General features: G+C 39.9%; 1 protein-coding gene across 1 annotated transcript in view; it reads left to right on the forward strand.

The window, feature by feature from the left end:
* NLK (nemo like kinase) overlaps window positions 1-26223 on the forward strand; it is a 152317-nt gene extending 126094 nt beyond the window's left edge. Inside the window, exons 8-11 of the mRNA XM_007530723.3 lie at window positions 5745-5831; window positions 14860-15058; window positions 16291-16384; window positions 24398-26223. Of these exons, the coding sequence (XP_007530785.1) occupies window positions 5745-5831; window positions 14860-15058; window positions 16291-16384; window positions 24398-24452 (435 nt within the window). The 3' untranslated portion in view covers window positions 24453-26223. The remainder of the gene's footprint in view (window positions 1-5744; window positions 5832-14859; window positions 15059-16290; window positions 16385-24397) is intronic.
* Window positions 26224-27122: the final 899 nt, after the last annotated feature.

Below are 27122 nucleotides of genomic sequence, written 5' to 3' on the forward strand. Positions count from 1 at the left end.
TTGGTTAGAATTTCCCTTCTAACAGAATAATCAGATAATCAGTTAAGAACTTTTTTTTTTTTTTAAGATTTATTTAGGGTCAAGGAAATAGCAGAGGTTTTTGCAAAAGTTGTTTGTACCTGTGTTCCAGGCCCCAGGTTCAATCCCAGGTACCACCATAAGCCAGAGCTCAACAATGAAAGATATCTTTATTTATTTAACAAGAAGTAGAATCAGTGCATCACTCCTACATACGTAGTGGTAGACTCAAATTTAGAACTTTACACATGCAAAGCCTATCCTCTATCACTGAACCTCTTCCCAAGATGTAAAAACTCTTTATATCATGATTGTAAGGCATTGTTAATGTTTGTCAAAGTAAAATGTAGAAATTCCTAATCCTCCCTGGCTCCCCACCTACAGGGGAGTCGCTTCACAGGCGGTGAAGCAGGTCTGCAGATATCTGTCCTTCTCTCCCCCTCTCTGTCTTCCCCTCCTCTCTCCATTTCTCTCTGTCCTATCCAACAACGACGACATCAATAACAACAACAATAATAACTACAACAATAAAACAAGGATGACAAAAGGGAATAAATATTTAAAAAATTCCTAATTCTCTACCCAATGCTGAAGGATATATATATAATTTTTTAAATATGTACTTATGAGAGAGAGAGAACCTGAGCATCATTTTGGTACATGTGATGCCTGGGATTGAACTCAGGACCTTATGTGTGGCAAGCCCAATTCTTTATCCATTGTGCTACTTCCCAGGTTGCAGAAAGTAAATATTTTGTAAGTTAATGAATGAGGGCAAGGGAGACAGCATAATGTGGATACAAAAAGACTCTCCTACCTAAGATAGCAAATATATCAGGTTCAGTCCCCAGTACCATCACAAACCAGAGCAGACAAGATGATTTTTTATTTCCACTTTGTTGATTTACAAGCACTTTTTTAAAGACACTTCTTCATCACCTTTGGAGAAAAACAATTAAGTGATGTGAAGAATGTATAAGGAAAATAGAACAAAATGAAATAGAAGAGAAGGATTTGAATAGAAAAAGTAAATAATTTTTATGAACTCTGCTTTGGTTTTTTTAAAATTGCTCATCTAAATGATCTGATCAACCATTAGAAAATTTCACTGACTGAATGACATACCAAATTTGATGTTTCTCAAATTACCAACCAAACATTACCTTCCAATTGCAATTCCCTCTCTGTAATTCTAATGTCGAGTTTCTGTTTGCACAGGCACATAGCACTGGGGATAAATTGTGCTATCTTATAAAACTTGACTGAATCAGTAAGTAGAGATATAGCGGTTTCTATCCTGCTATTTATTTGATATTACAGGGGTGTGAGGGAGGACATTACCAGGATTTCACCACTACTGGCTAACTTTTTCATACAGAAAAAGAAAGACAGAAGGGGAAAACACCACAACACTGAAGCTTCCTTCCAGGCAGTAAGAGCTGGGCTCATACCTGGCCTTGTACCTGACAAAGCAGCACATTTTCCAATGGAAAGATTTTATTTTAAATAGCCCACTGTTGTTTACAGTCTTTCCTTGTATTATAAAATAATAGCCTTAACACAGAAGAACACTGTATAGGAAGGCTGTAAAGTACAGAAGGAACTATAAATTATTATCTATTAATTGGCCAGTATCAGGAATATTAAACTAATTTATCACTACCTCATGGTAATTGTAGAAATAGCAATATTACTTGCCACCAGCTAAATCACTGCTGAGAAAGACAAGATGATTTTTATTTCCACCTCTGGTTCTCTCCCTCATTAACGAATGACCAACTTTACTGCAAAGAACAACAATGTGTTGTTGGTTTATAGTCATGGCATGGCACTTAGTAGCTCTCACCCAAGTCCACAAGTTCATCCTTGCTTCAGCTTCACTGACAATTATGTCATGAGTAGAACACTCTTTTTCTCCTTCTTCTTCTTCTTCTCCTCCACCTCCTTCTTCTTTATTGGGGGATTAATAGTTCACAGTTGACAGTAAAACACAGTGCAGCACTATAATTCTTCTTGTTCTTATGATTCAGCACTGGCACCCACTGGCTCCTAATTACTAAATACTTATAAATATACAGAACAAACAAAAAATGGACAGGTATTTTGTTGTCTTCGTAGTCGCTGGGGTTTCATCATTCCATGCTTACTTTTTTAGATAGCTTTTTTTGTTGCCCTTGTTTTATTGTTGTAGTTGTTATTATTGATGACATCATTGTGGATAGGACAGAGAGAGATGGGGAAGACAGGGGGAGAGAAAGATAGACACCTGCAGACCTGCTTCGCTGCCTGTGAAGTGACTCCCCTGCAGGTGGGGAGCTGGGGGCACGAACCAGGATCCTTATGCCGGTCCTTGCGCTCTGCGCCACCTGCGCTTAACCCGCTGCGCTACCGCCTGACTCCCATAAGCCTTATTTTTAATATATTTGCTAGGATTTGCATCTATAAAGGAAACTAAAATAGATTTATTTTTATTTCAAGTGGGATTATATTCCCTCATTTCATTTTCACAAGCTCCCCTCTTGTATCCAGTTATCCTTGAATCTCAAAATTTTACCTTCTAATTTGCTGTTGTATTCAATAGCATCTGGACTACTCTTGTTGCTATATCTACCTTGCCCACAAGAGATCTTATTAATTTATTGCCCTAGCACCTAGCCCAGGACATGACATTTGGTGAATGTTAGTTGACTGTCAGTCATGTTAGTGGGTGGGCAAGCCTGTACTGGAACATTCTCCTAGATGGGAAAGCCAAGACTCAAATGACTTACCCAAGTCTATGGTGGCAAGTTGGAATTTGAGCCCTCTGCATCTAGTACTCATTCCAGTATTCCCCTCCTTAAGCTATAACATCTTCACTACAAAAATAAGGATGAGCTATCTGTCCACACATAAAGTGGAAAAGAACCACCTACAGTGAGACATTTTGGTTGGTAAGAATTGGCTGGGGGGAAGGGTGGTAGTGCAGCAGGTTAAGTGCACATGGCACAAAGCGCAAGGACCAGCATAAGGATCCCGGTTACAACCCCCAGCTCCCCACCTGCAGGGGGGTCGCTTCACAAGCGATGAAGCAGGTGTCTACCTTTCTCTCCCCCTCTCTGTTTTCCCCTCCTCTCTTGATTTCTCTCTGTTCTATCCAACAACAACAACAGCAACAACAACAATAATAACCACAACAACGATAAACAACAAGGGCAACAAAAGGAAAAAAATGCCCTCCAGGAACAGTGGATTCATAGTGCAGGCAGCAAGCCCCAGCAATAACCCTGGAGACAAAAAAACTAAAAAATTTTAAAAAATAAAAAGAATTGACTGGAGCCCACACAAGTTAGTGAAGAGGATAGCTTTTCAGTCAGTTCAACAATCAGAACCTTCCCAAGATAATAGAACTATGTATTTTTGTTGTTAAAATTCGTAGGCTCCAGCTGGCCGGGCTAGCTTCACGGGCGGGTAACAGAGACGCAGAGACAACGGCTGGGCAGGGAAGCTGTATTTCTTTATTCAGGAACAACTAAGACAAACTAATCACCAAACAGAACTCTGCTGTCTCTTTGCGGCGGCACAAGCACTCTCTCTTACTCTCGAACTCAGGAACCCAGGAACTCTGCAACTCTTCCACTCTGGAACTCAGGAACCCTCTCTCGGGGTTCCTTCGGGGCGGGGCCAAGTAGGCCCGCGAAACTAACTGGACTGATCTAATTCTCTTGGTGGGGGAGAACTAGAACCCAATGTAAAGCATACAACATATTTTACTTAATGAAATTGAAGAAATTATCTTCTCCACATGCACACTCACACACACACACACACACCTCCTTACCTTGAGTAATACAAATAATCTCTGAACTACTGTGGACTTGCATATTTTTACAAAGATTTATGTATTGGGAGTTGGAGCTATCAAAATTTCTTTCATGCCTGAGGCACCAGAGGCCTCAGGTTCAGTCCCAAGCACCACCATAAGCTATAGCTTAGAATTAGAAGTAATCTTGAGAGAGAAAGAGGGAAAAGGGAAAGAGGGAGAAATAAAGAAAGCTAGATTGATTTGTGTATTTGTAACTATTTTATGAGAGAAACTAGAGCAGGAGCCCCAGCATATGCTGTGCTGCTGGAAGGCTATCCTGGGGCCTCAGGAATGCAAGTTCTATACTCTTTCACTGATCTCTCTGGCCACTAGACTTACTTACTTTTTTTTTTTTTTTGGTAGTGATAGGCAAAAAGAGAGTGAAAGAGACCATAACACCAAAGCTTCCTTCAGTGTGGTAGGGGCTGGGCTCAAACCTGGGTCCTGGGTTGTCCACATGACAAAGCAGCACACTATCCAAGGGAGCTATTTCACTGGCCCTAGAATTACATATTTTCACAAGAGTTACTTTTCTAGAAAGATATAAATGAGTATATATGCACAAATCAAGTCTGTGCCCTGTCCTCACTACATTGAAGAAACCTTTGGAGCTATGGTCCCTTCTCCTCTCTTTTCCTCTGCTCCCCTCTCCTCTCCCTCTGCTTCTTATCTCTATCTGAAAAAGCCATCCTGGAGTAGTGAGGCCCCAGTGATGACCAAAATAACATTTATGTTAATTATATGTATATCCTGTATACATACTTTTTAATCGTAATCATCCTATCAATTCTCCTACAATTCAGAACTCAAACTTTAAGACATCATTTAGTTTAACCTCTTAATTTTACACTTAAATATCTTGAGACACAGACATGTTGATTTATTTAACTAATTGGCAACCAGCACCCTCATCTCATTTATCTCTTATTATTATTTGGTTCTGAAGAAAACTTCTATCTGGTGAATAATTAATTTGTTATAATTCTGAAGTCCTACTATAGTTGTATTTCCCTGTTTTGGATTTTGTTGGAAAGAGACTGATATATAAAATACTTGATGTTTTAATAATTACCATAGAAAAATGAATTCTGAGTCAATAAATAAGACATAAGGAGGTCTTTTTGTGTTACTTGTGTAAGACAGAGCAGTGACTCTGTTCACTTTCACGTCCCATGACTCTGTAAGCATAAAAGCTCAGTCTATGGCCATACCACCCTGAACATGCCCAGTCTCATCTGATCTTGGAAGCAGTGAAAGCTCTTTGGCTTCTGAAGCCCTGAGAGCCATTTCATTGCCTTAGTGCAAGGTATTACCTGTGGCCATGCAAATATGCCTAACGTTAACAAGAGTGAGAAATCTATGCTAAAGAAAATTTAAGTTGAACCAGTGAAAGCAGTGGCATACTTTCTTATATTCTGTAAATTCTTGAGTGTCCTATAACTCCTTTAGCACTAATGTTTTAGTTAGCTGTGGTAATATTGCTCTTAAGATATAGTACACATGCTTATTTTGCAGTTTACATGTTTAACTTTGCATATGGCCATGGTTATAAATCTTATTTCCCCACCACTACACATATTTGGTCTTACCTTCTTGCAAATTATAAGACTTAACAAAACATCCATATTTACAGGATTCATTCTTCTTTTTTTTTTATAGACTCTCTTGTGCTCTGACCTATAGCTGGTAATCATGCAATCTAAAGCATGCTGTTGGAAGTCAGTGACAGTACTTTAATGAAGACTTTCATGAATGGAATGCTCGTTTTATTTGAGTTTAGTCTCTTGTGTAAATATCTATTTAACTGGGTACTTACATTGTCATGAATTAGCTGTATCTAATACATACATATATGAAGTTTCACTTACATTTTTTTTTTCCACAGCCATCTCTTCCTGTACTTTATACCCTGTCTAGCCAGGCTACGCATGAAGCTGTTCATCTCCTGTGCAGGATGTTGGTCTTTGATCCAGTAAGTGGTATTTATTTTATATTTTTTAATTAAAAAAAGAAAATACATGTGTTCTAAGAAAAACATCCTGACTTTGAATAGATAGGCAATGCAGATAATTACTTTATCAGATAAATTACATTCCGCAGTTTCAATGCGCATCATGCTCACTCATTACACAGAAATTTGACTGTTAATATTTAAGAATTCAGGTAAGCATAAGGAGTTGTACCACTCTTACTTCAATTTTTGGGGTATTTGTATGTCCTCTTCCCTCCACCATGGCTCCTTCTTTTAATATTTGTTAAAATTTTTGATACCAAGTTAAATTAGGAGAATATAATTATTGCTATTTGAAAAATTCTTTACTTGTTTTGCTATGAACTATCCCTTCCAGCCCATCCACTTTGTTCCAGAGGATACAAACTCATGTTTTTTGACTGCAGAGTAGTATTCTATGGAGTATATATCCCATAACTTCTTTATCCAGTCATGTATAGCAGGCATTTAGGCTGCTTCCACTCTTTGGCTACTGCGAATAATGCAGCTACGAACATAGGGGTCCATATGTCCCTTCAAATTAGTACTTGCGTGTCCTTTGGATAAATGCCTAGGACTGATATTGCTAGATCACAAGGTAATTTCACTTTTGTTTACAGACTATATACAGTCTTCAAAGGGGCCACCAGTTTGCATTCCCACAGCAATATAACAGAGTCCCTTTTTCTCCACAGCCTTGCCAACACCTGTCATTTCCTGTTTTATTGACATAGCCATTCTCAAAGGTGCAAGGTAGAATCTCAGGGTTGTATTTCTCTGATGAAGTGAAGTGGAGCATTTCTTCATGTTTATAGGCCACGTTTATCATTTTTTTAGAAGATTGTCTATCTAGTTCTTTAGCATATTTAATTTTATAAAACACTGGTATTTGAGAGGCATGAAATTCCCAATTATTTACACTGACCTGTTAATGATGAGGAAACAGCAACTTTTTCACATGATTATCCAACCTACAAAGGCCAATACTGTGTTTAGGCATCAGCATAACAGAAGTGAGGAATAAATATTTGTGAGAAAGGGAGTCAGGCTATAGCACAGCGGGTTAAACGCACATGGTGCGAAACACAAGGACCGGCATAAGGATCCAGCTCCCCACCTGCAGGGGAATCACTTCTCAGGCGTTGAAGCAGGTCTGCAGGTGTCTTTCTCTCCCCTCTCTGTCTTCCCCTCCTCTCTCAATTTCTCTCTGTCCTATCTAACAACAATGACATCAGTAACAACAATAGTAACTACAACAACAATAAAAAGGTCAACAAAAGGGAAAATAAATAAATTTTAAAAAAATTAAAAATAAATATTTGTGAGAAATAGTTTTGCACTAGCCATGTTTCTTTTTTCTTTTCTTTTCTTTCCTCTTTTTTTTCCCCTAGATTCATTGTATTGTTTATTAATGAGAGAGAAGAAAAAGAGAACCTGGGTATCACTTTAGCATATGCAGTTCCAGAGATTAAACTTGGAACCTCATGCTCTAGGGCCCATTATTTCGCCAACTCCCAGGCTGCTGTGAAAAATAGTTTTATTATTTGGGGAAACCAAAACCACTAAAGTAACTAGGTTATTCTTGTTACAGCTCAGGATTTTTTGTTTTCTACTTGTTTGTTTACTTTGGTGTGTAAGGTTTTTAGGTAATAGGGAAGTTAAATATAGTGGTAGTTCTTGTTTCTATGGTATCTGTTTGTGGTCAAGTTCCTGCCATTAAGAACAGTTACAGCCACATAATTTACTGTATGAACTAGTGATTTAGAGTTGTTAGTCTGATATTTTGTTTTATTTGGCAAGGTTGTCTGCATAGCTAATGGGAAATGCTGATTGATGCATAAAGACCTTTTGTGTGATTAGAGAAGTAGAGCCATGCAACTTTAGACTTTAGTGGTAATTTCTATCTGCCATAGAAGGTTTTAAAAATATATATGGGTTAATACTTAATTTATGGTCAGAAATACGTCATTCTCTCTATCTATTCTATTTAGATTAGGAGGGAAGAGCCATGTAATTCACTTGTTCCGATTTTACCTCCCATACTTCTTGCTAAAGTATTCTCTTTCTCAGAGATTAAAGAGACAGAAACTTGGAGGAAGGAGAGGGAGAGAGAGAGACCTGCAAAATAGCTTTGCTGCTCATGAAGCATTCCCCTTGTAGGTTGGGGACAGGGGGCTTAAACCTGGATCCTTGCACATAGTGACACTACCAAGCGTACCACCACCTGGCCCCCAGCAGACTTGATTTTTTGTTGTTGTTGTTGTTGTTAGAAGCAGAGAAAGGGAAAGAAACCACAACACTGAAACTTTCTTCAAAACAATGAGGGCAGGGCTTAAACCTCGTTCTTACACAAGGTGTAGGAGCACACTATTCAGGTGAGCTATTTTATCAGTCAACTTAGATCTTTTAAGCATCATTTCTACTCATGAAAAATAGTAATTATTCCTTAATGGTGACATTGTCAAACCTAAGTATATGAAACTTCCAGAATGGTCGTAATAACAGACTAGGTATCTCTAAGGAGATAAAAGTTGAATGTTAAGAAGTAGAGTGGATTCTTTTTTTTGGATAGGATAGAGAGAAATGGAGAGCGATGGGAAGACAGAGAGAGGGAGAGAAAGACAGACACCTGCAGACCTGCTTCACCGCCTGTGAAACAACTCCCCTGCAGGTGGGGAGCCGGGGGGCTTGAACCGGGATCCTCATGCCGGTCCTTGTGCTTTGCTCCATGTGCGCTTAACCCACTGCGCTACCACCCATGTCTTTAGTAAATTTTGTTTGAAGTTAACAGCTAGCATGCAGGTGGCCTAAAAATATTGTCTGGGAAAATGATGTCAAGAGTTGGAATAGGACTAGAAAGCTGGATTAGGGCAGAATGTAGCTACCAAATCCAAAGAAAATAGATAAATACAATTAATTGTTCGCCCCATCCATCTGACCCAGTGCCCATATAAATTCATATTTAACACAGGATCCCATGTAACCTCCAGGTCCCTGTTAGTCCGAGTTTAAAGATTATTGACCGGGAGTCGGACAGTAGCGCAGCAGGTTAAGCGCCCATGGCGCAGAGAGCAAAAAAATTTTTTTTTAAAAAAAGAGGGAGACGGGCAGTAGCGCAGCGGGTTAAGCGCACATGGTGCAAGTGCAAGAATCTGAGTTCGAGCCCCCAGTGGGGAGCGCTTCACAAGTGGTGAAGCAGGTCTGCAGGTGTCTGTCTTTCTCTCCCCCTCTCTGTCTTCCCCTTCCTCTCTCCATTTCTCTCTGTCCTATCCAACAATGACGACATCGGTAATAACAATAACTACAATACAACAATAAGTAAATAATTTAAAAAAGCATAAAAAAAGAGGAAAATATACTCTTAAAATTATTTTTTAAAAATTATTATTGACCAATATAGTTTTTAAACAATTTATTTATTGAAAGAGGCCAGGGTATCACTCTAATATATGTGGTACTGGGGATCAAACCAAAGACTTGCCACTTCCCCGTCTGCTAAGTAATGCTTTCTGTTTTTCTGCCATTCTTGAGGCTTCACCACTCCAGGCTGAGTTTTTCAAATAGAGAGAGGACAGGGTCACAGCACCAAAGCTTTTACAGTGTGTTGAGGGCTGGGTTTGAACCAGGGTCATATGCAGAGCAGACCAGGCACCTTCCCAGGTGAGGTATCTTTCTGGCTCTTGCTAAGCAAATTTTTAAATGAATGTTTACTCCTCACTTAAATTTTTTTTAATTTATTTATTTGTTGGATAGAGACAGAGAGAGATCAAGGTGGGGGAAAGAGAAGGAGGCAGATACCTGCAGCACTGCCCCACTGCTTGGGAAGCTCTCCCTTAAAGTCCAATGCTGTAGCCACTACACCACCTCCTGGGCCAAACTAAGCAATATTTCAAATCATAAAAATAATAAAGAGTTAGACTAATTTATTTGCTCCATTCCCTGGAGAAATACATACCTGTTATCTGGCATATACATCTTCAAACTTCAGCAAGAAAAATAATCTGAAGAGCCAGCCTAAGAAAAACAGTATTTTATCTTTTTGTTTTCTTTTCTTTCCTTCTCTTTTTTGCCTACCAACATTATAGCAGGGAGGCTCAGTGCCTGCACAGCAACTCCACTGTTCCCAGTGACTTTTTTCTTTCTTTTTATCTTCTTTCTGATAGCAACTAGAATGGGGGTTGGGGGCTTAAAGAGACGCCTGGAGCACTGCTCCACTACTTGTGCGGCTTCCCTCCTACAAGTGGAGACCAGGAGCTTGAACCTAAGTCCTTGTATATACTAACGTGTACACTTTCCCTGGTGCACCACTACCCGGCCCACTCTTACTGTGTGTTTTACATTTACTTATTTATTAGTGAGAGAGAACCAGAGCATGACTTGCATATGTGATGCTGGGACCTGTGCTTCAAAGTTCAGTACTTGATCCAGAGTGCAAGTTCCTAGGCCACTTTTTCTTTTTGTCTCTAATGTATTAATATTTTTTCATAAAGCCTGTTGCATTAGGAGTTTTCTTTGTTTGATTTATTTTTTTTCGTGTACTGCCAATAACTAATGCAAACCCAACACTCCCGGGCCAACTTTTTCATTCTTTGTTATATTTTTTTCTCATTCTCTCTTACCTAAGTAGAGAAAAGAGGAGCAGGGAGAGAGAGAAAGACACCACAGCCCACTCCACCACTTGTGGAGCTTACCTGGAGTTACGGTACCCCATGTGCTATCAGGGCACAAACCCAGTGCCTTATCTGTGGGGAGAAACAAGTATCAATTCAGTTGTTCATCAGCTAAACAAAATATTGAGTTATAACAAGACAATTTTTGTTTCCAGTATTCATACTCCTTAGAAAATGACAATCACCTTTCTGTAACCTTGTTTTAGAAGTTTTAAAGCAATAATAGTTTGTTTAAAGAAATGAAAGTTGAGCAGAGGGTAGGTAGCATAATAGTTATGCAAAGAGACTCTCATGCCTGAGGCTCCAAAGTCTCAGGTTCAATCCCTGCACACTACCATAAGCCAGAGATGAGCAGTGCTCTGGTTAAATTAAAAAATAAGTCAATTACCTGCAGACCTGCTTCACCGCTAGTAAAGTGTCCCTGCTGCAGGTGGGGAGCTGGAGCTCGAAACCAAGTCCTTGCATTGGTCTTGGTGCATATTGCTACGTGCACTTAACCAGGTGTGCCACCTCCCGGCCCCAGCCACACATACTTCAAACTGCAAGACTGTCATTCAAATGTGAAGGAGCAATCAAAACAGTACCAGACATACAAAACCCAAAGGAGATTTCCATTACCAGTCTTGCCTTGCAAAAATTACTGAAAAGAATGCCACAGAGAAAGAAATAAGAAACATTTAACTTTCAACAAGGCGATGACAGTAAAGCAGACCTAGAAACATAAGCCATAGTAATATGAGACAAGTTTAAAGTATGAAAGGGAAGGAATAAATGGATGTTTTTCAAGCAAAAAATGGTGAAACAACAGTTTGTAAAAAGACTCTCTTAGATATAAAAAATATCTGTATAATACTTTTATGTATAACATTTTCATATGCATACAGTCCTGTCTTTTGTAAAGATGTCATTTTTCTCTCTAGTACTCTTAAATCTTTCCTACATTACTTTTGTTTTTCTCATCATTCTGATTATATATAATACCTTGAGATTATTTAATTTGTTGTATGTGTTCAAATGACTCTTTTTTTTTTTTTTGCTATAGTTTATATCTATTACCAAATAACGTACATTTCCCTGAAAGGTAACTATTAGTTTCACTTATATTTACAATATAAAGAACTGAAATACATGAATTTGTTAAAAAGAAATTAGCCGAACTATTATAAGACTTTGTGAAAACTGTAGTGGTTATCCTTGGGGGAAAAGAGAGGAGAGCTATGGGAGTGAGGTGGCAGGAAAAGGCACAGAACTTTGGTGGTGGGTGTGGTATGTAACTACACCTTTGTAATCTCAGGATCTTGTAAATTATTATTAAATCACTAATATATTTTGTTGAAAATTTAATTTTTTAAAAATGATCACTGCCTGCTCGGAATTTGATTCACTTTTTATTCAAAAGTCTCTTTGAACAAAGTTTTTTTTAATATTTTATTTATTTATCAATGAGAGGGATAGGAAAAGAGAGAAAGAACCAGACATCACTCTGGTACGTGTGCTTCCAGGAATTGAACTAAGGACCTCATGCTTGAGAGTCCAGTGCCTTATCCACTGTGCCACCTCCCAGACCACTGAACAAAGATTCTTTAGAGGACCCTAGATCAGTGCACATGGAACACACAAACACAGAGCGTACTATCAATAGTTGGGAAAACACCAAAATCTTTTCAACACTATAGTCTTAAATTTCAAGAAATACCAGAATCTTCAGACAAATAAAAAAGTTTACAAAGAAGCCAGATTTCAGCTGTTGGTGTCAGTTAAAGAGGACCCAGTTTCTGACGTCTGCTACCTGACAGAAATGGCTTAATGATTACATTATAAAATTAAAACCCAGATTTAGTCATTACTGCTACCAGCACATAATCAACCATGATGAGTCAGAAACAGAAATAGACTTGGCCAAGAACTGGACTTACAGTTCAAAAAAAAAAGTTCTGATCCTGATATGAATGAAGAAAAGGGAAACTGAGGACTCAGAGGGAGAGGCTCAAGGTTGGGGGAAGTACAATGTGTTATTTATTCATTTATTTATTCATTTACTTATTCCTTTTGTTGCCCTTGTTTTATTGTTGTAGTTATTATTGATGTCATTGTTGGATAGGACAGAGAGAAATGGAGAGAGGAGGGGAAGACAGAGAGGGGGAGAGAAAGACAGACACCTGCAGACCTGCTTCACCGCCTATGAAGTGACTCCCCTGCAGGTGGGGAGCCGGGGGCTCGAACCGGGATCCCTCCGCTGGTCCTTGTGCTTAGCGCCACCTGTGCTTAACCCGCTGCGCTACCGCCCGACTCCCCCAGGATTACTTTTGTCTGTTCATGGTGGGTAAAAGGCAACTTGGCTTTTTGGTTATCGTGTTCTGAAAGGTCATGACACCCTTTTTAGCATCAGCATAGCAGAAAGTCAGAGGTAAAAGTGTTTTTAGGATATCCATGTTTTGGGGAAACTTTTATTATTTCATTATTTGGGGGACCAGAATTAGTCATTATCATTACTGCATTATATGAAGTTCTTGACTATATTGTAAACAGGACATAGGATCAGTTTTGTTCTATTTTCTAGTAAATCCATTCTTTTCTTTCTGTCTGTCTTTTGTTCTTTTTTTTTCACCAGAGCACCGCTTAGCTCTGGCTTATGGTGGTGTGTGGAAGATTGAACACAGGACCTCAGAGCCTCAGGCATGAAAATCTTTTTGCATAACCATTATGCTGTCTACCTCCCCCCCCCCATTCTTTCTTTCTCCCTTTCTTTCTCTCACTTGTCTATTTTTTATTGCCACCAGAAGTATAACTGGTACTCAGTGCCTATGTGATGAATCCATTGCTCCTGGTGGATTTTTTTTTTTTTCTAACAGAGAAATTGAGAGGGTGAGGTAGAAAAAGAGACACGTACAGCTCTCCTTTCTCACTCATGAAACCTCCCTGCTGCAGATGGGGAGCAGAGGCTTACACACAGTCCTTACACACAGTAGTATGTGTGCTCTGTAGGGTGCTCTACGCCCACCCCACCCGTTCATTAATTCCTTGAGAACTTGCTTTCAGCGCAGGAGGGTATGCTGAAAGGAGTGGCAATTTTTCCCTTCTTTCAGTGGGTAAACAGAATTCACAGTTTGTGGTTGAGGGCTGATAAATAGCTCACCTTGGTGGTCCGGGAGGTGGTACAATGGATAAAGCATGAGGTCCTGAGTTCAGTCCCCAGCAGCACATGTACCAGAGTGATGTCTGGTTCTCTCTCTCCTATCTTTCTCATGAATAAATAAATGAATTCTTTTTTTAAAAAATAGCTCAGCTTGGGGACCGGCATAAGGATCCCAGTTCGAGCCCCTGGCTCCCCACCTCCAGGGGAGTCACTTCACAGGCGGTGAAGCAGGTCTGCAGGTGTCTATCTTTCTCTCCCCTTCTCTGTCTTCCCCTCCTCTCTTCATTTCTCTCTGTCCTATCCGGCAACGACATCAATAGCAACAATAATAACTGCAACAATAGAACAAGGGCAAGAAAAGGGAATAGATAGACATTCAAAAAAAATAGCTCACCTTGTAGAGCACATGCCTTCCAATGCATGTGGCCCTGGTTTGAGCCCTGGTAATGCATGAGGAGGCCATGGATAACATCAAGGGAGCCCCCCTTTCCAAAAAATAATTAGGAGTAGAAAATCTGGCAAATTGGACACAACTCAGCAATATTAGCCTGAGTTCATTCTCCTGTACCACAAAAAAAAACAATAATAATAAATTATGTGTGTGTGTATATATAGTTTATGTGAACCCAGTGAGCCTAAAGCTAGTTTTTGTTGTTTTCATCTACAGTGCCAGAATACCACAGGCAGCTGATTTTCAGGTGGAGATAGATATCAAAACATGACCTTCAGACCATTATTAGCTGCCTCATTCCAGCTGGTTTTTGCCCTATCTTGATTTGCTATTCTAAGAGAATAAAACTTTCAAGCAACTTTGTAAAATTGCCACCATAATCACATCTCTTTTAAACACTAATATATCTGTTATTTAAAAGGAAACTTATCCCCTCCAACATACTACATATTTAAATGTCATGATATTTGGTTGGGTTTTGTTTGTTTTTTGACTCTGCATACACCTATTTCAAGGTAGAAACTTTTCACAATCTTAGCAGAAAGTCACTTCTAAGTGCTTTATGGGGGCTTCCACCAGTAGTTTGAGTCCTGATTCAACTCTTCCCTTTACTTCTATATTACCCACTTCCAAATTTATGGTATACTATGAGTAGAAGCTGTGTCAACAGTTACTTTGTCTTCTGAAGAATCCTGTGTGGGCAGTCATGTTTATCTGTAGTATTGATGTGCTGGTCTCTAAATTTAATTTCAGTCCAAAAGAATATCCGCTAAGGATGCCTTAGCCCACCCCTACCTAGATGAAGGGCGACTACGGTATCATACGTGTATGTGTAAATGTTGCTTTTCCACTTCTACTGGAAGAGTTTATACCAGTGATTTTGAGCCCATCACCAATCCCAAATTTGATGACACTTTTGAGAAGAACCTCAGCTCTGTTCGACAGGTTAAAGGTAGGTATCTTTGTCGTTGGTCAGACAGGATGACCAGTAACATTTTCCATTATATACTCATGGAAAGCTGAGATCTGGACAGTGTTCAAAAACTCCTCCATAGTTTTATTTTTTAACCTTGCCTATAGCTCTCCACTCAGGGCATATATGCCAGGAGAGCTGTGTGTGTTATAAAAACACTAACTTAATATTTAATTTAATATTACTGGGTTGTAGGAAAAGTCATGATAAAATTTTAAATCATCTTTAAAGTTATTTTTTATTCTATTTATTTACTTATCATGAGAGAGAAAAATACAGAGGAAGAGACCAGAGCATTACTCAGCTCTGGTTATAGTGGTGCTGGGATTGAACCTGAAACATCAGAGCCTCAGGCGTGGAAGTCTTTTGCATAACCATTGATTGAACCTGGGACTTTGGAGCCTTGGGCATGAGAGTCTGTTTGCATAACCATTATGCTATCTGCCCTCTACCCGGTGACATATATTTTCTATGCAAAAATGTGTCATGATTTTTCTAACAAACCAGTACATCCATGGGAAAGTCATGTAAAGGTATAAGTATGTTGTTTCTATTTGCCAAACTGGCCTATTAAATGTATGACTCAAAATATATTTAATCAGTATTCATTCACTATGATTTCATTGACTGAAACATATTGAACTTCATTTTTTTTTACATGACATGCAAAGTTAAATATATATATATTTGGTGAATTATTCAGTATTTGATTGACAAGTGAAGGGATCTCTGATAATCTGCTTGGAAATTTTTCTATTGGTGAAGGTGAGGGTTAATGATACTGAAAATTATGAGTGATTCTGCTCTAGAATGTTAAAAGCAAGAGAGCTACTCACAAAGTAACTAGCCCAAAATTAATTACCTATCTAAATACCAACTGAGGTTTTAGCTGCTTTTCTAAAAGACAGTAATTACCAGCAATTTCAAAGTTTGTTCATAATGTTAGCTCTATGGAGTCACTCAAATTTATAAACTATTTCTCCTCCCAGTAATGGGATTGATAACTACCTCTGGTAGTTTTGCTTGTGTTTAGCAGAAACTGTCATTCTGGTCTCAGAAAAGTGCTGTTAGATTCTACCTAATATACTGTATATGAGTTTGGTTTAACTAAACCAGTAGAAAATGCTCAGTTGCTGGCTGGAGGTAGTTAAGAATCCACTGTTCCCACACCTACGTGGGCATAAATTGTATGATATTTGTTTTGTCCACAGAAATTATTCACCAGTTCATTCTGGAACAGCAGAAAGGAAACAGAGTGCCTCTCTGCATCAACCCTCAATCTGCTGCTTTTAAGAGCTTTATTAGGTAACTATATGTTTGTAATTCTTGCTCGCTAGAGTTTAAAAAAAAAAATGCCATTGTAATTTTTTTTTTAATTGGGGGATTAATGGTTTACAGTCGACAGTAAATACAAGTTTGTACATACATAACATTTCCCTGTTTTCCACATAACAATACAACCCCCACTAGGTCCTACTCTGCCTTCATGTTCCAGGACCTGAACCCCACCACCCACCCCAGAGTCTTTTACTTTGGTGCAGTACCCAACTCCAGTCCAAGTTCTGCTCAGTGTTTTCCCTTCTGATTTTGATTTTCAGCTTCTGCCAATGAGTGAAATCATCCCATATTCATTCTTCTGTTTCTGTCTTATCTTACTTAACATGATTCCTTCAAAGTTCCATCCAAGATGGAATGAAAAAGGTTAAATCACCATTTTTTATAGCTGAGTAGTATTCCATATGTCTATAGACCACAACTTGCTCAGCCACTCATCTGTTGTTGGACACCTGGGTTGCTTCCTGGTTTTGATGCCATTGTAATTTATTATTCATAAATGGATGACAGCCAACATATTTCTGATTATTTAAGCTAGATAAAAGTTCCAACAGGGAAGTCAGGCGGTAAGCGCAGCAGGTTAAGCACATGTGGTGCAAAGCTCAGGGCATGAGGATCCCAGTTCAAGCCCCTGGCTTCCCATCTGCAGGGGAGTCGCTTCACAGACAGTGAAGCAGGTCCAGGTTCACTCCCCCTACACCACCATAAGTCAGCTGAGCAGTGCTTGCTCTGGTAGAAAAGAAAAAAAGAAAAAAAAAAAACAAAGAATGGATGAATAAATATATGAAAAGATCATCCCAAAGCAGTAAATTGCACATACTTAAAGATGCCAGAAGACTTTTTCTTTTTTTTTTTTAATATTTTTTTTTCCCTTTTGTTGCCCTTGTTGTTTATTGTTGTAGTTATTGTTGTTGTTGATGTAGTTGTTGGATAGGACAGAGAGAAATAGAGAGAGGAGGGGAAGACGGGGAGAGAAAGAGAGACACCTGCAGACCTGCTTCACTGCCTGTGAAGCGACTCCCTTGCAGGTGGGGAGCCAGGGGCTCGAACCTGGATCCTTAGCCAGTCCTTGTGCATTGTACCATGTGCGCTTAACCTGCTGCACTACCGCCCGACTCCCGAAAAAAGTATTTTTCACAGTTACTCTGGTGATTTGTCCATTTGTTTCTTTGTCTTCTCCATCTCCATCTTTTTCCTCCTAATTTCTTATATCAGTGGAATTTCAAGAGAAAGAAATATAAACAGGAATTTTAATAACAAGAATCATTAACTCGGAAGTGACTACTAAAAGCCATAAAAGGATTCTGAGGGATCCTGGAATAACAAATGTAGAAAGGAGACTAAACTAGGCTTAAAGGGAACTGGAAGAAACTGAGAACTTAACTCTCCCCAGCCTAGAGCTAATAAGACCTTATACCTCTTTGGAGAGGACAAGAAGAACGTAGAACATAAAGACATAAAGGTTCTTCTTCTTCTAGCGTTTGCCCTTCTTCCGTAGCCAGTCAACAGCATCAGGTTGAGCCTGATGTAAAGTTTCGAGACCTCCTTTGAATCTGGAGAGGTGGCAGTCGTTGACTATGTGGGTCATAGTCTGTCTAGCCGCAGGGGCAGTTCGGGTCGTCTCTGGCTCCCCAGCGATGCAACATAGCGGTGCACCGGCCATGGCCTGTTCGATAGCGATTGAGGAGGGCCCAATCATAACGTGCTAGGTCAAGGCTGGGTTGACGCTTGCAGGGGTCTGTGATGAGGTGTTTGTTCTTTACCTCAGCTGACTGCCAGCTCTGTTTCCAAGAGACTGGAACAGAGAAGTTCAGTGTAGGCATAGGGGACCAGATTGGGTGACGAGATGTCAAGCGTTGGACAGACAGGGTGGGCAAAGATATCCGCGTATATTGGCAGGTCCGGTCAAGCGTAGACGTGGGAAATGAACTTAGATGATGCCGCATCCCGACGAATATCTGGCGGGGCGATGTTGCTAAGAACTGGCAGCCATGGAACCGGGGTGGAACGGATGGTTCCAGAAATTATCCTCATGGAGGAATATAATTTGCAATCGACCAAGTGGACATGGGGGCTACGGAACCAGACTGGGGCACAGTATTCTGCAGTGGAATAGCATAATGCCAGAGATGATGATCGTAGTGTGGAAGCGCTCGCGCCCCATGAGGAGCTGGCCAGTCTTGCAATGATGTTATTCCTCGCGCCCACCTTTGCTACAGTTTTTATGAGATGTTTGTGAAATGACAGAGTGCGATCAGAGTGCGATCGAGAGTAACGCCAAGATAGACTGGCTGGGCTTCATGCCGGATTCTCGTATCGCCAAGCTGCACATGAAGCTCACGCGAGGCCGAGGCATGGTGTAGATGGAAAACAGATGATACCGTTTTAGCAGTGCTAGGAATTAGTCGCCATTTTTTACAGTAATCAGATATCAGAGACATGTCTTTCGTGAGTGTTTCCTTGAGGATGTCAAACTTGGATGCCTGAGTTGCACAGCAGATGTCATTGGCGTAGATGAACTTCTTTGAAGAAGTTTCTGGGAGGTCATTGATGTAAATATTAAATAGCGTAGGAGCCAGAACAGAGCCCTGGGGAAGGCCACTTGAGACAAGTCTCCATCTGCTAGACTTGTCACCCAGATGTACCCGGAATCTTCTGTTTTGGAGAAGAAACAATATAGTGTTGGCCACCCATGGAGGCAGGCATCTTGAGATCTTGACTAGGAGACCACGGTGCCAGACCGTGTCATAGGCTGCTGTGAGATCAACAAAGACAGCACCCGTCTTTAAATTCTTCTGGAATCCATTTTCAATGTAAGTTGAGAGGGCCAGGGCTTGTTCGCAGGTAGATCTTCCTGGGCGGAAACCAGCCTGGGCAGGTGATAGGAATTTCTCTGTAAGATGAGAAATACGTGACAGAAGCAGCCTCTCAAGGAGTTTGTAACACACGGAGAGGAGAGAAATTGGTCTATAGCTGGCGGCCAGTGTTGGGTCTTTCTTTGGTTTCAAAACCGCTATAATCTTCGCACGATGCCAAACTTTGGGCATAGACTCAGATTCCAAGATGTGGGACAGGAATGAAGCGAGCCACTTCTTTGCCGCGGGGCCCAGGTTAAGAATGAGTTCTGGGCTGATGTTATCATAGCCAGCAGCTGTTCCTGGTTTAACCCTCCTCAAAGCGTCTTCCAGTTCAGACAGTGTAAAGGGAGAGAGTTTTGGAGATGGACAAGAAAACCGGAAGTGGGATGACCACTCATGGGAAATTTCTCTTTTCCAGACTGGGTCGATCTTAGCACGTCCAACTTGAGTTAGGTGACTGGAGACATAAAGGTAAAGAGATTTGTCAAAAGGTAGGGAGAGAACTTATCCATGCTAGGTTGCAAGGAGAAACTTGTCAGAAAGTTTGGTAAGACTTAAGCTGGTCTTTCTTCTTCAGAACAGAACTCAACAGACACTAGTCAGCGGTGCCTCTGATAAGAGCACACACATCACCATGTACAAGGACCGAAGTTCAAGCCCCTATGGGGGGGGGTCAGATTTCACAAATGGTGGAACAATGTTGCAGGTGTCTCTTTTCCTGTCCATCTCTTTTCTTCCTCTCTATTTCTGTCATCTGTCTGTCTGTCTTTCTGTCTCTTTTATTTGATAGAGAAATGAGAAAAGAAAAAGAACCAGCGTAAGGATCCCGGTTCGAGCCCCCGGCTCCCCACCTGCAGGGTAGTTGCTTCACAACTTCAGGTGGTGAAGCAGGTGTCTTTCTATCCCCCCTCTCTGTCTCCCCCTCCTCTCTCCATTTCTCTCTGTCCTATCCAACAATGACAACATCAGTAACAACAACAATAACTACAACAACAATAAAAAACAAGGACAACAAAAGGGAAAATTTAAAAAAAAAAAAAAAGAAGAAGAAGAAAAAGATGGCCTCCAGGAGCAGTGAATTCATGGTGCAGGCACCGAGCCCCAGCAATAACCCTGGAGACAAAAATAAATAAATAAATACCCTGCAAAAGCAGTACGAGAAACTGCTTCTTGATGCTAGGGTCCTGTGCTAGGGCCTTCTAGCACCCTCTGTTGGCAAAGGTTAATATCATGCCAGGTGGCAAAGGAAAATGTGAATAGAATCTAATTGGTATCACAAAGCAGGACTAAGAGGAGTAGATTTGAATCTGAAATGTTACTCCCTTTCTCCTTTCTTCCCAACCTCCCATTCTCCCTCTTCTCCTTGCTTCTCTTTCCTTTTCCCCTCACTTAATTACATTATTACATTTTTAAAAATATAATCAGCGACTCTATCAATTTGGCTTTTGTTTTATTTTGTTTTGTTTTGTTTTCAACTCTGGGGCCTCACTGCTCTGGGCCACTTTTGTCAGATAACAAGAGAACCAGAGAAGAAACCTCAGTACGAAAGCTCCCTGCAATGCTGTGGGGGCCTGGCTCATTATCAGATATTTTAAGAGTCCATGATAATGAATGAAATTCTACTGATATAAGAAATTAGGGGGAATGATGGAGATGGAGAGGACATAGAAGTAAATAGGCCCCAGCTGCAGTGCACCTGTGAAAAACACCTTTTTGGGCATCACCAAAATCATTCATTATCCTGGACTCTGGGAAAGCAAACTTGTTACCCCCTCAAGTTTATAGTTTGGTTGGCAACATTAGATGTGAAATAACTGATATGAACAGATTTAAAAAATGTGAGCTCATTCAAAAGAGATCTTCATTTAAAATCACTGTTTTAAATAGATAATTCTGGCATCAGGTGGTGGCACAGGACTCCAATCCCCACCTGCAGGGGGGAAACTTCACTAGAAGTGAAGCCAAGCTGCAGGTGTCTCTCTCTCTCTCTCTCTCCCTCTCTCTCTCTCTCTCTCTCTCTGTCTCTCTGTCTCTCTCTCCCGCTCTCTCTCTCTCTCTCTCTGTCTCTCTCTCTCTCCCGCTGTCTCTCTCTGGCTCACTCTCACTCTCTCATCTTTGTTTATTGGATAGACAGCCATAAATTGAGAGGAATGAGGAGATAAGGAGGAAGAGAGACATCTGTAGCCCTGCTTCACCACTCTTGAAGCTATTACCCTGCAGGTGGGGACTGGGGACTTGAACCCAGGCCCTTGCTCATTGTGACATCTGCACTCAACCAGGTGCACCACAACCCAGCCCCATGTGTCTCCTTTTGTCTCCCATTTCCCTCTCAGTTTCTCTGTCTTTATCCAGAATAATTTGTGTGTTTGTTTCATTTTGTTTTGCCACCAGGTTTATAATGTGCCTTAGTGCTAGCACTACAAACCCACCATTCTTGGTGGCCATTTTTCCTTTTTTTTTTTTCCTTTCAATTTTATTGGGTAGGACAGAAAAAAAATGAGATGGGAGGAGGAGATAGAGAAGGGGGGTGGAGAGAGAGACCTGCAGGCTTGAGCCCAGGTCCATGCATATAGTAATATGTACACTTACCTGGGTGCTCCACCATCCGGCCTCCTAATTTTTTTTTTTTTTTTGCCTCCAGGGTGATTGCTGGGGCTAGGTGCCTGCACTATGAATTCACTGCTCCTGGAGGCTATTTTTCCCTTTTGTTGCCCTTATTGTCTATTGTTGTTGTTATTGCTGTCATTGTTGTTGGATAGGACAGAGAGAGAGAGAAATCGAGAGAGGACGGGGGAAGACAGAGAGGGAGAGAGAAAGATAGACACCTGCAGACCTGCTTCACCTCCTGTGAGTGACTCCCCTGCAGGTGGGGAGCCAGGGGCTCGAACTAGGATCATTACATCAGTCCTTGTGCTTTGCACCAAGTGCACTTAACCCGCTGCACTACTTCCTGGGCCCCCCCAAAATATTTTTTTTTATTTATTTATTTATTCCCTTTTGTTGCCTTTGTTGTTTTATTGTTGTAGTTATTATTGTTGTTGTCGTCGTTGTTGGATAGGACAGAGAGAAATGGAGAGAGGAGGGGAAGACAGAGAGGAGGAGAGAAAGATAGACACCTGCAGACCTGCTTCACCGCCTGTGAAGCGACTCCCCTGTAGGTGGGGAGCCGGGGTTCGAACTGGGATCCTTATGCCGGTCCTTGTGCTTTGCGCCACCTGCGCTTAGCCCGCTGTGCTACAGCCCGACTCCCCCCCAAAATAATTCTTTTTATAAATTCTTTTTTTTAAAGATTTTATTTATTTATTTATTAATGAGAAAGATAGGAAGAGAGAGAGAACCAGACATCACTCTGGTACATATGCTGCCAGGGATTAAACTTGGGACCTCCTGCTTGAGAGTCCAATGCTTTATCCACTGTGCCACCTCCTGAACCACCTAAATAGCATTTTTAAAAATAAAAATAGGGGGAGTCAGGTGGTAGCACAACAGGTTAAGTGCAGGTGGCGCAAAACACAAAAGACTGACGGAAGGATCCCGGTTTGAGTCCCCGGCTCCCCACCTGCAGGGGAGTCGCTTCACAGGCGGTGAAGCAGGTCTGCAGGTGTCTGTCTTTCTCTCCCCCTCTCTGTCTTCCCCTCCTCTCTCCATTTCTCTCTGTCCTATCCAACAACGACAACAACAATAACTACAACAATTAAAAAAAAAAAACCAAGGGCAACAAATGGAAATAAATAAATAACTGTTAAAAAATAATAAAAATAAAAAAGGTAGATAATTCTATATCCTTTAAAAGCTGATTAATTATAAAGATTTATAATAGCTACCATTTATATTATCAAGTAGCCACTCTGGAAAGCATGTTATATACATTATCTCATGTATTCACACAATAGCCCATAGAGTGGACAGCATTTTTCCTATTCTATTAAATTTGTTTAGTGTCACATAACTGGTAAATGATGTATTTGGGGGAGATGTTTATTTGTTGTTTTGTTTTTCTCCTTTAATATTTCATTTATTTTTACTGACAGAGAATGAAAGAAGCACCAGAACACTTCTCACCTCTAACTTAACTATTGTGCTGAGAATTGAACCAGGGACCTTAGAGCCTCAGGCATGAATGTCTTTTGCATAGCTGTTGTGCTATCTCCCAAGCCCTGTTGTTCTGTTTTTAACACTTTATTTTTTTTAATATTTATGTATTCCCTTTTGTTACCTTGTTGTTTTATTGTTGTAGTTATTATTGCTATTGTTGATGATGTCGTTGTTGTTGGATAGGACAGAGAGAAATGGAGAGAGGAGGGGAAGACAGTTAGGGAGAGAAAGATAGACACCTGCAGACCTGCTTCTGAATCGACTCCCCTGCAGGTGGGGAGCTAGGGGCTCAAACCGGGATTCTTACGCTATTTTTAATACTTTCCAAAGCCTTTTGAAAAAAAAAAAAGAAGAGAAAGGAAAGACTTAGAGAACCAGAATACTACTCTGACATTTGCAGTGCCGGGAATTGAATTAGAGACCTCATGCCTAAGAGTCCAACAGTATATCTTCTGGGCCCCGTCTTTTCTTTTCTTTTACATATTTTATTTTATTGGGGAAATGTTTTGCAAGGCAGTTGTTTCTGGAGTACAGTTCCATGGTAAATGACATACTGTTTTCAAACACCCTTATTAGCAACTGTACCATATTTTCTCACTATAGAGATTCATGTGGTCTGTGAGTTGGTGCAGTGATAAGGCTTTAGACTCTCAAGCATGAATGAGGTCCTGAGTTCAATCCCCGGCTGCACATGTACCAGAGTGATGTTGGTTCTTTCTCTCTCTCCTCCTATCTTTCTCAAAAATAAACAAATAAAATCTTTAAAAGAGAGAGAGAGATTCATGAATAATATGAAACAAGTGTAACTCTACAGAAGTTAAAAGAAACAATAAAAATACACTGGAATTAACATTTTTTTCTTTTTTTTTTTTAGCTCCAGTACTAAAAATGTATTGAGAATAACTAGGATAGTGTTTATTGACTTCCAGCCTTGAAATGATTTTTTCAAAGGAAGAGATGAAAACAGGCAGTAATGACTCGTCCAATGTATTGTCACAACTGACCTAACCCTGTCTCCATTTTCTTCCAGTTCCACTGTTGCTCAGCCGTCTGAGATGCCCCCATCTCCTCTGGTGTGGGAGTGACGGTGGAAGATAATGTACTACTGAAGATGTAATGTAGCTTTCCACTGGAGTCTGGGATTTGCAATTCTGGAGGTTAATCATGCTTGTACTGTAATTTTACTAATGAAGTTTTAAATTAACAACCACTACTTGTATGATATGAATAATATTTAGAAATGTTACTAGACTTTTAATCTTGTAAAGTGGTTGTGCTTTTAGAAGAAAAATATTTTACACCCAGAGTTGCACATGTTTTATGAATTTTGTGCAGCTGTTAAGGCTCACCTCAGAACAAAAGAGAATTGAACCAAATTTGAGAGTTGGGGGTTTTGTGTTTTAATTTTGTTTTGTTTTTCTTTATTAAAATGAAGTGAGATTGTTCATGTGCACACACACACACACACACACACACACACACACACGTCATACATTTTGATATTTGAGCCATTCCTAATGATTAGGGGTTTTCTAAAAACTAAAGAATCTAGAAAACTTGCCTGCGACCAATCATGGAGCCACTTAAGCTGATCGTGGCTGCACCTGTGGGATGGGGTGGGGGAGGGGCATGCCACCTAAAGATCCAGCCCAATAATTAGCTTCTCTTTAGAGCCGTGACAGTGATGTGTGCTGTCTAAATCCAATGTTGTGGGTAGAGAGAATGAGTTTGTGATTAGGAGAGACTAAACCTTTGTTTTCCTTACCCAGTATAAATATATATATATATATATATATTTAATCTATTTTTATTAGAAGTTTTTCTGCTCTTTCTTACATAAAAGAACCCCCAAGCATGCATCTTTCATGTGTGTAAATAATTAATTTCTGGGCTAATTTCAAAAGAATCCCAACATTGTTGTATAGAGAGAGAACTAGCTTGCACATTTTAGGTCTGTGAAATTTTGTGAGACTTTTCCTGCACTGGACAGTAAAAAAAATAAATAAAAGACAATAACAAATTTTTAAAAAATTTAAAGCCACACACAAAAAAAAGGCACATAGGGAATTATGTCAAATGTGTTTGTGTCCTTAGGCAAAGCTGTGGGAGTCTTGAAATGTCACAGTAGTAAATAACTTATTACTTTTTGACAAATTCTTTTTTTCTGTTGGAACACTGAATTCTTCTGTGCATATGTATATATGAATACAAATTGAAGGCCTCTACCTCCTGGAGTTATACAACTTGGCTTGTTTATCTCCACATGCTGATGATGACTATTTTTTTTTTTTAAGTTCAATGTGGAGACTTGAAACTTGAATGTCCCTTCCAACTTTTATATTAAAAATAAAAAGACAAGAAAATTGAAGATCGTTTTTCACCTGTACAAGGAATACTAATGGATCGTCTTAAAATTGGTCTAGGAAAAAACCTTGGTGTGTGTTATGGACAAGTAACTGTTAAAGTTATTGTAAGTTATCTGTATTTAGCAGAGTATTTTCATCTTGAGTGATCTGAACTGAATTTGAAGACTATTAATAAGTTATGTTTGGAAGTTTTAACTTCAATGAAGTAATTATTTGCTGTGAACGAAACAAACATTGAATTACTAAACAAAGATGGTGCAATATCTTTGTTTTTTTTTTTTTTATGAGGCTCCTGAGAATCAACCCAACTGAAGCATTTCAATTCACTTGAATGAAAAACGTATTTAGTATCAAAAGAGCCCAAGAAGACACTGGTGTGAAAGGTACAATCTCAGAGGTTGGTCAATTACCATGGCACACTTACTGGTCACTTTGTACAATGTAGATTTGAAGTACAGTGGTGAAAACATTAAATGTGACATTTGAAAAATATGTGTCATCTGTTTCATTTAAATATCCTGTTTTCTATATAACTTATGTTCTGGAATTGCAAAGTTTTGAGACATTTACTTCTTATATTTTCAATTTGATCTTTTAAGAATATTTATTGTGTTTTTAAATCTTCCCAGAAACTTGCCAAAAATGTATTGAAAACCTATTATCAAAGACACTGTGATTTAAATATATACAACTTGAAAGCTTTTTCAAACTTTAGAGTCTAATCCAGTGGTTTCCAGACTTTTTTTTCTTTAAGCAAATAACCCTATTTTCATGTGAAATAAAACTCCGAAATATTGGAGTCCAGTATATTAGATAAATAAAAGTGTGCTACTCTGGACAAAGATTGGTGATGGAACTTGACCCTCCCCTCTCCTTTCTGTCTGCCTTTTGTCCTTGGCAGCCCAAAGGGATTACAGTTGAGGAAGAAATTCCAGGTGGGTGGTGGTGTGATTAAGACCTGGCACCAGGGTCAGCGAACCTCTCACTTGGATAGTGTGCTGCTTTGCCATGCAGGTTACCTCCACCTCTTCGAAGGAATTGTCTGAATCCAACCTCCACCTCTTTGAAGGAATCCTCAGTGCTGTGTTCTCTTTCACTCTGTCTCTCTCAAAATAATTATAATAATAATAAATTCTCAATAAAACCTGACACCAGAGTGTGAAACTTTCCCTTTTATTGACTAAAGAACCATTACTCTTGGGGATCTGGTGGTGGCACGCCGGTAAGTGCAAACAGTATGAAGCACAAGGATCCTGGTTCAAGCCCCTAGCCCCACCTGCAGAAGGATCACTTCTGCAGTGTAGCAGGTCTGCAGGTGTCTTCTCTTCCCCCCTCTCTATCTTCCCCTCCCCTCTCAATTTCTCTCTTCTCTCTGCCCTACCCAAAAAA

The sequence above is a fragment of the Erinaceus europaeus genome, chromosome 12, assembly GCF_950295315.1.
Source record: "Erinaceus europaeus chromosome 12, mEriEur2.1, whole genome shotgun sequence".
Taxonomy (NCBI): Eukaryota; Metazoa; Chordata; class Mammalia; order Eulipotyphla; family Erinaceidae; genus Erinaceus; species Erinaceus europaeus.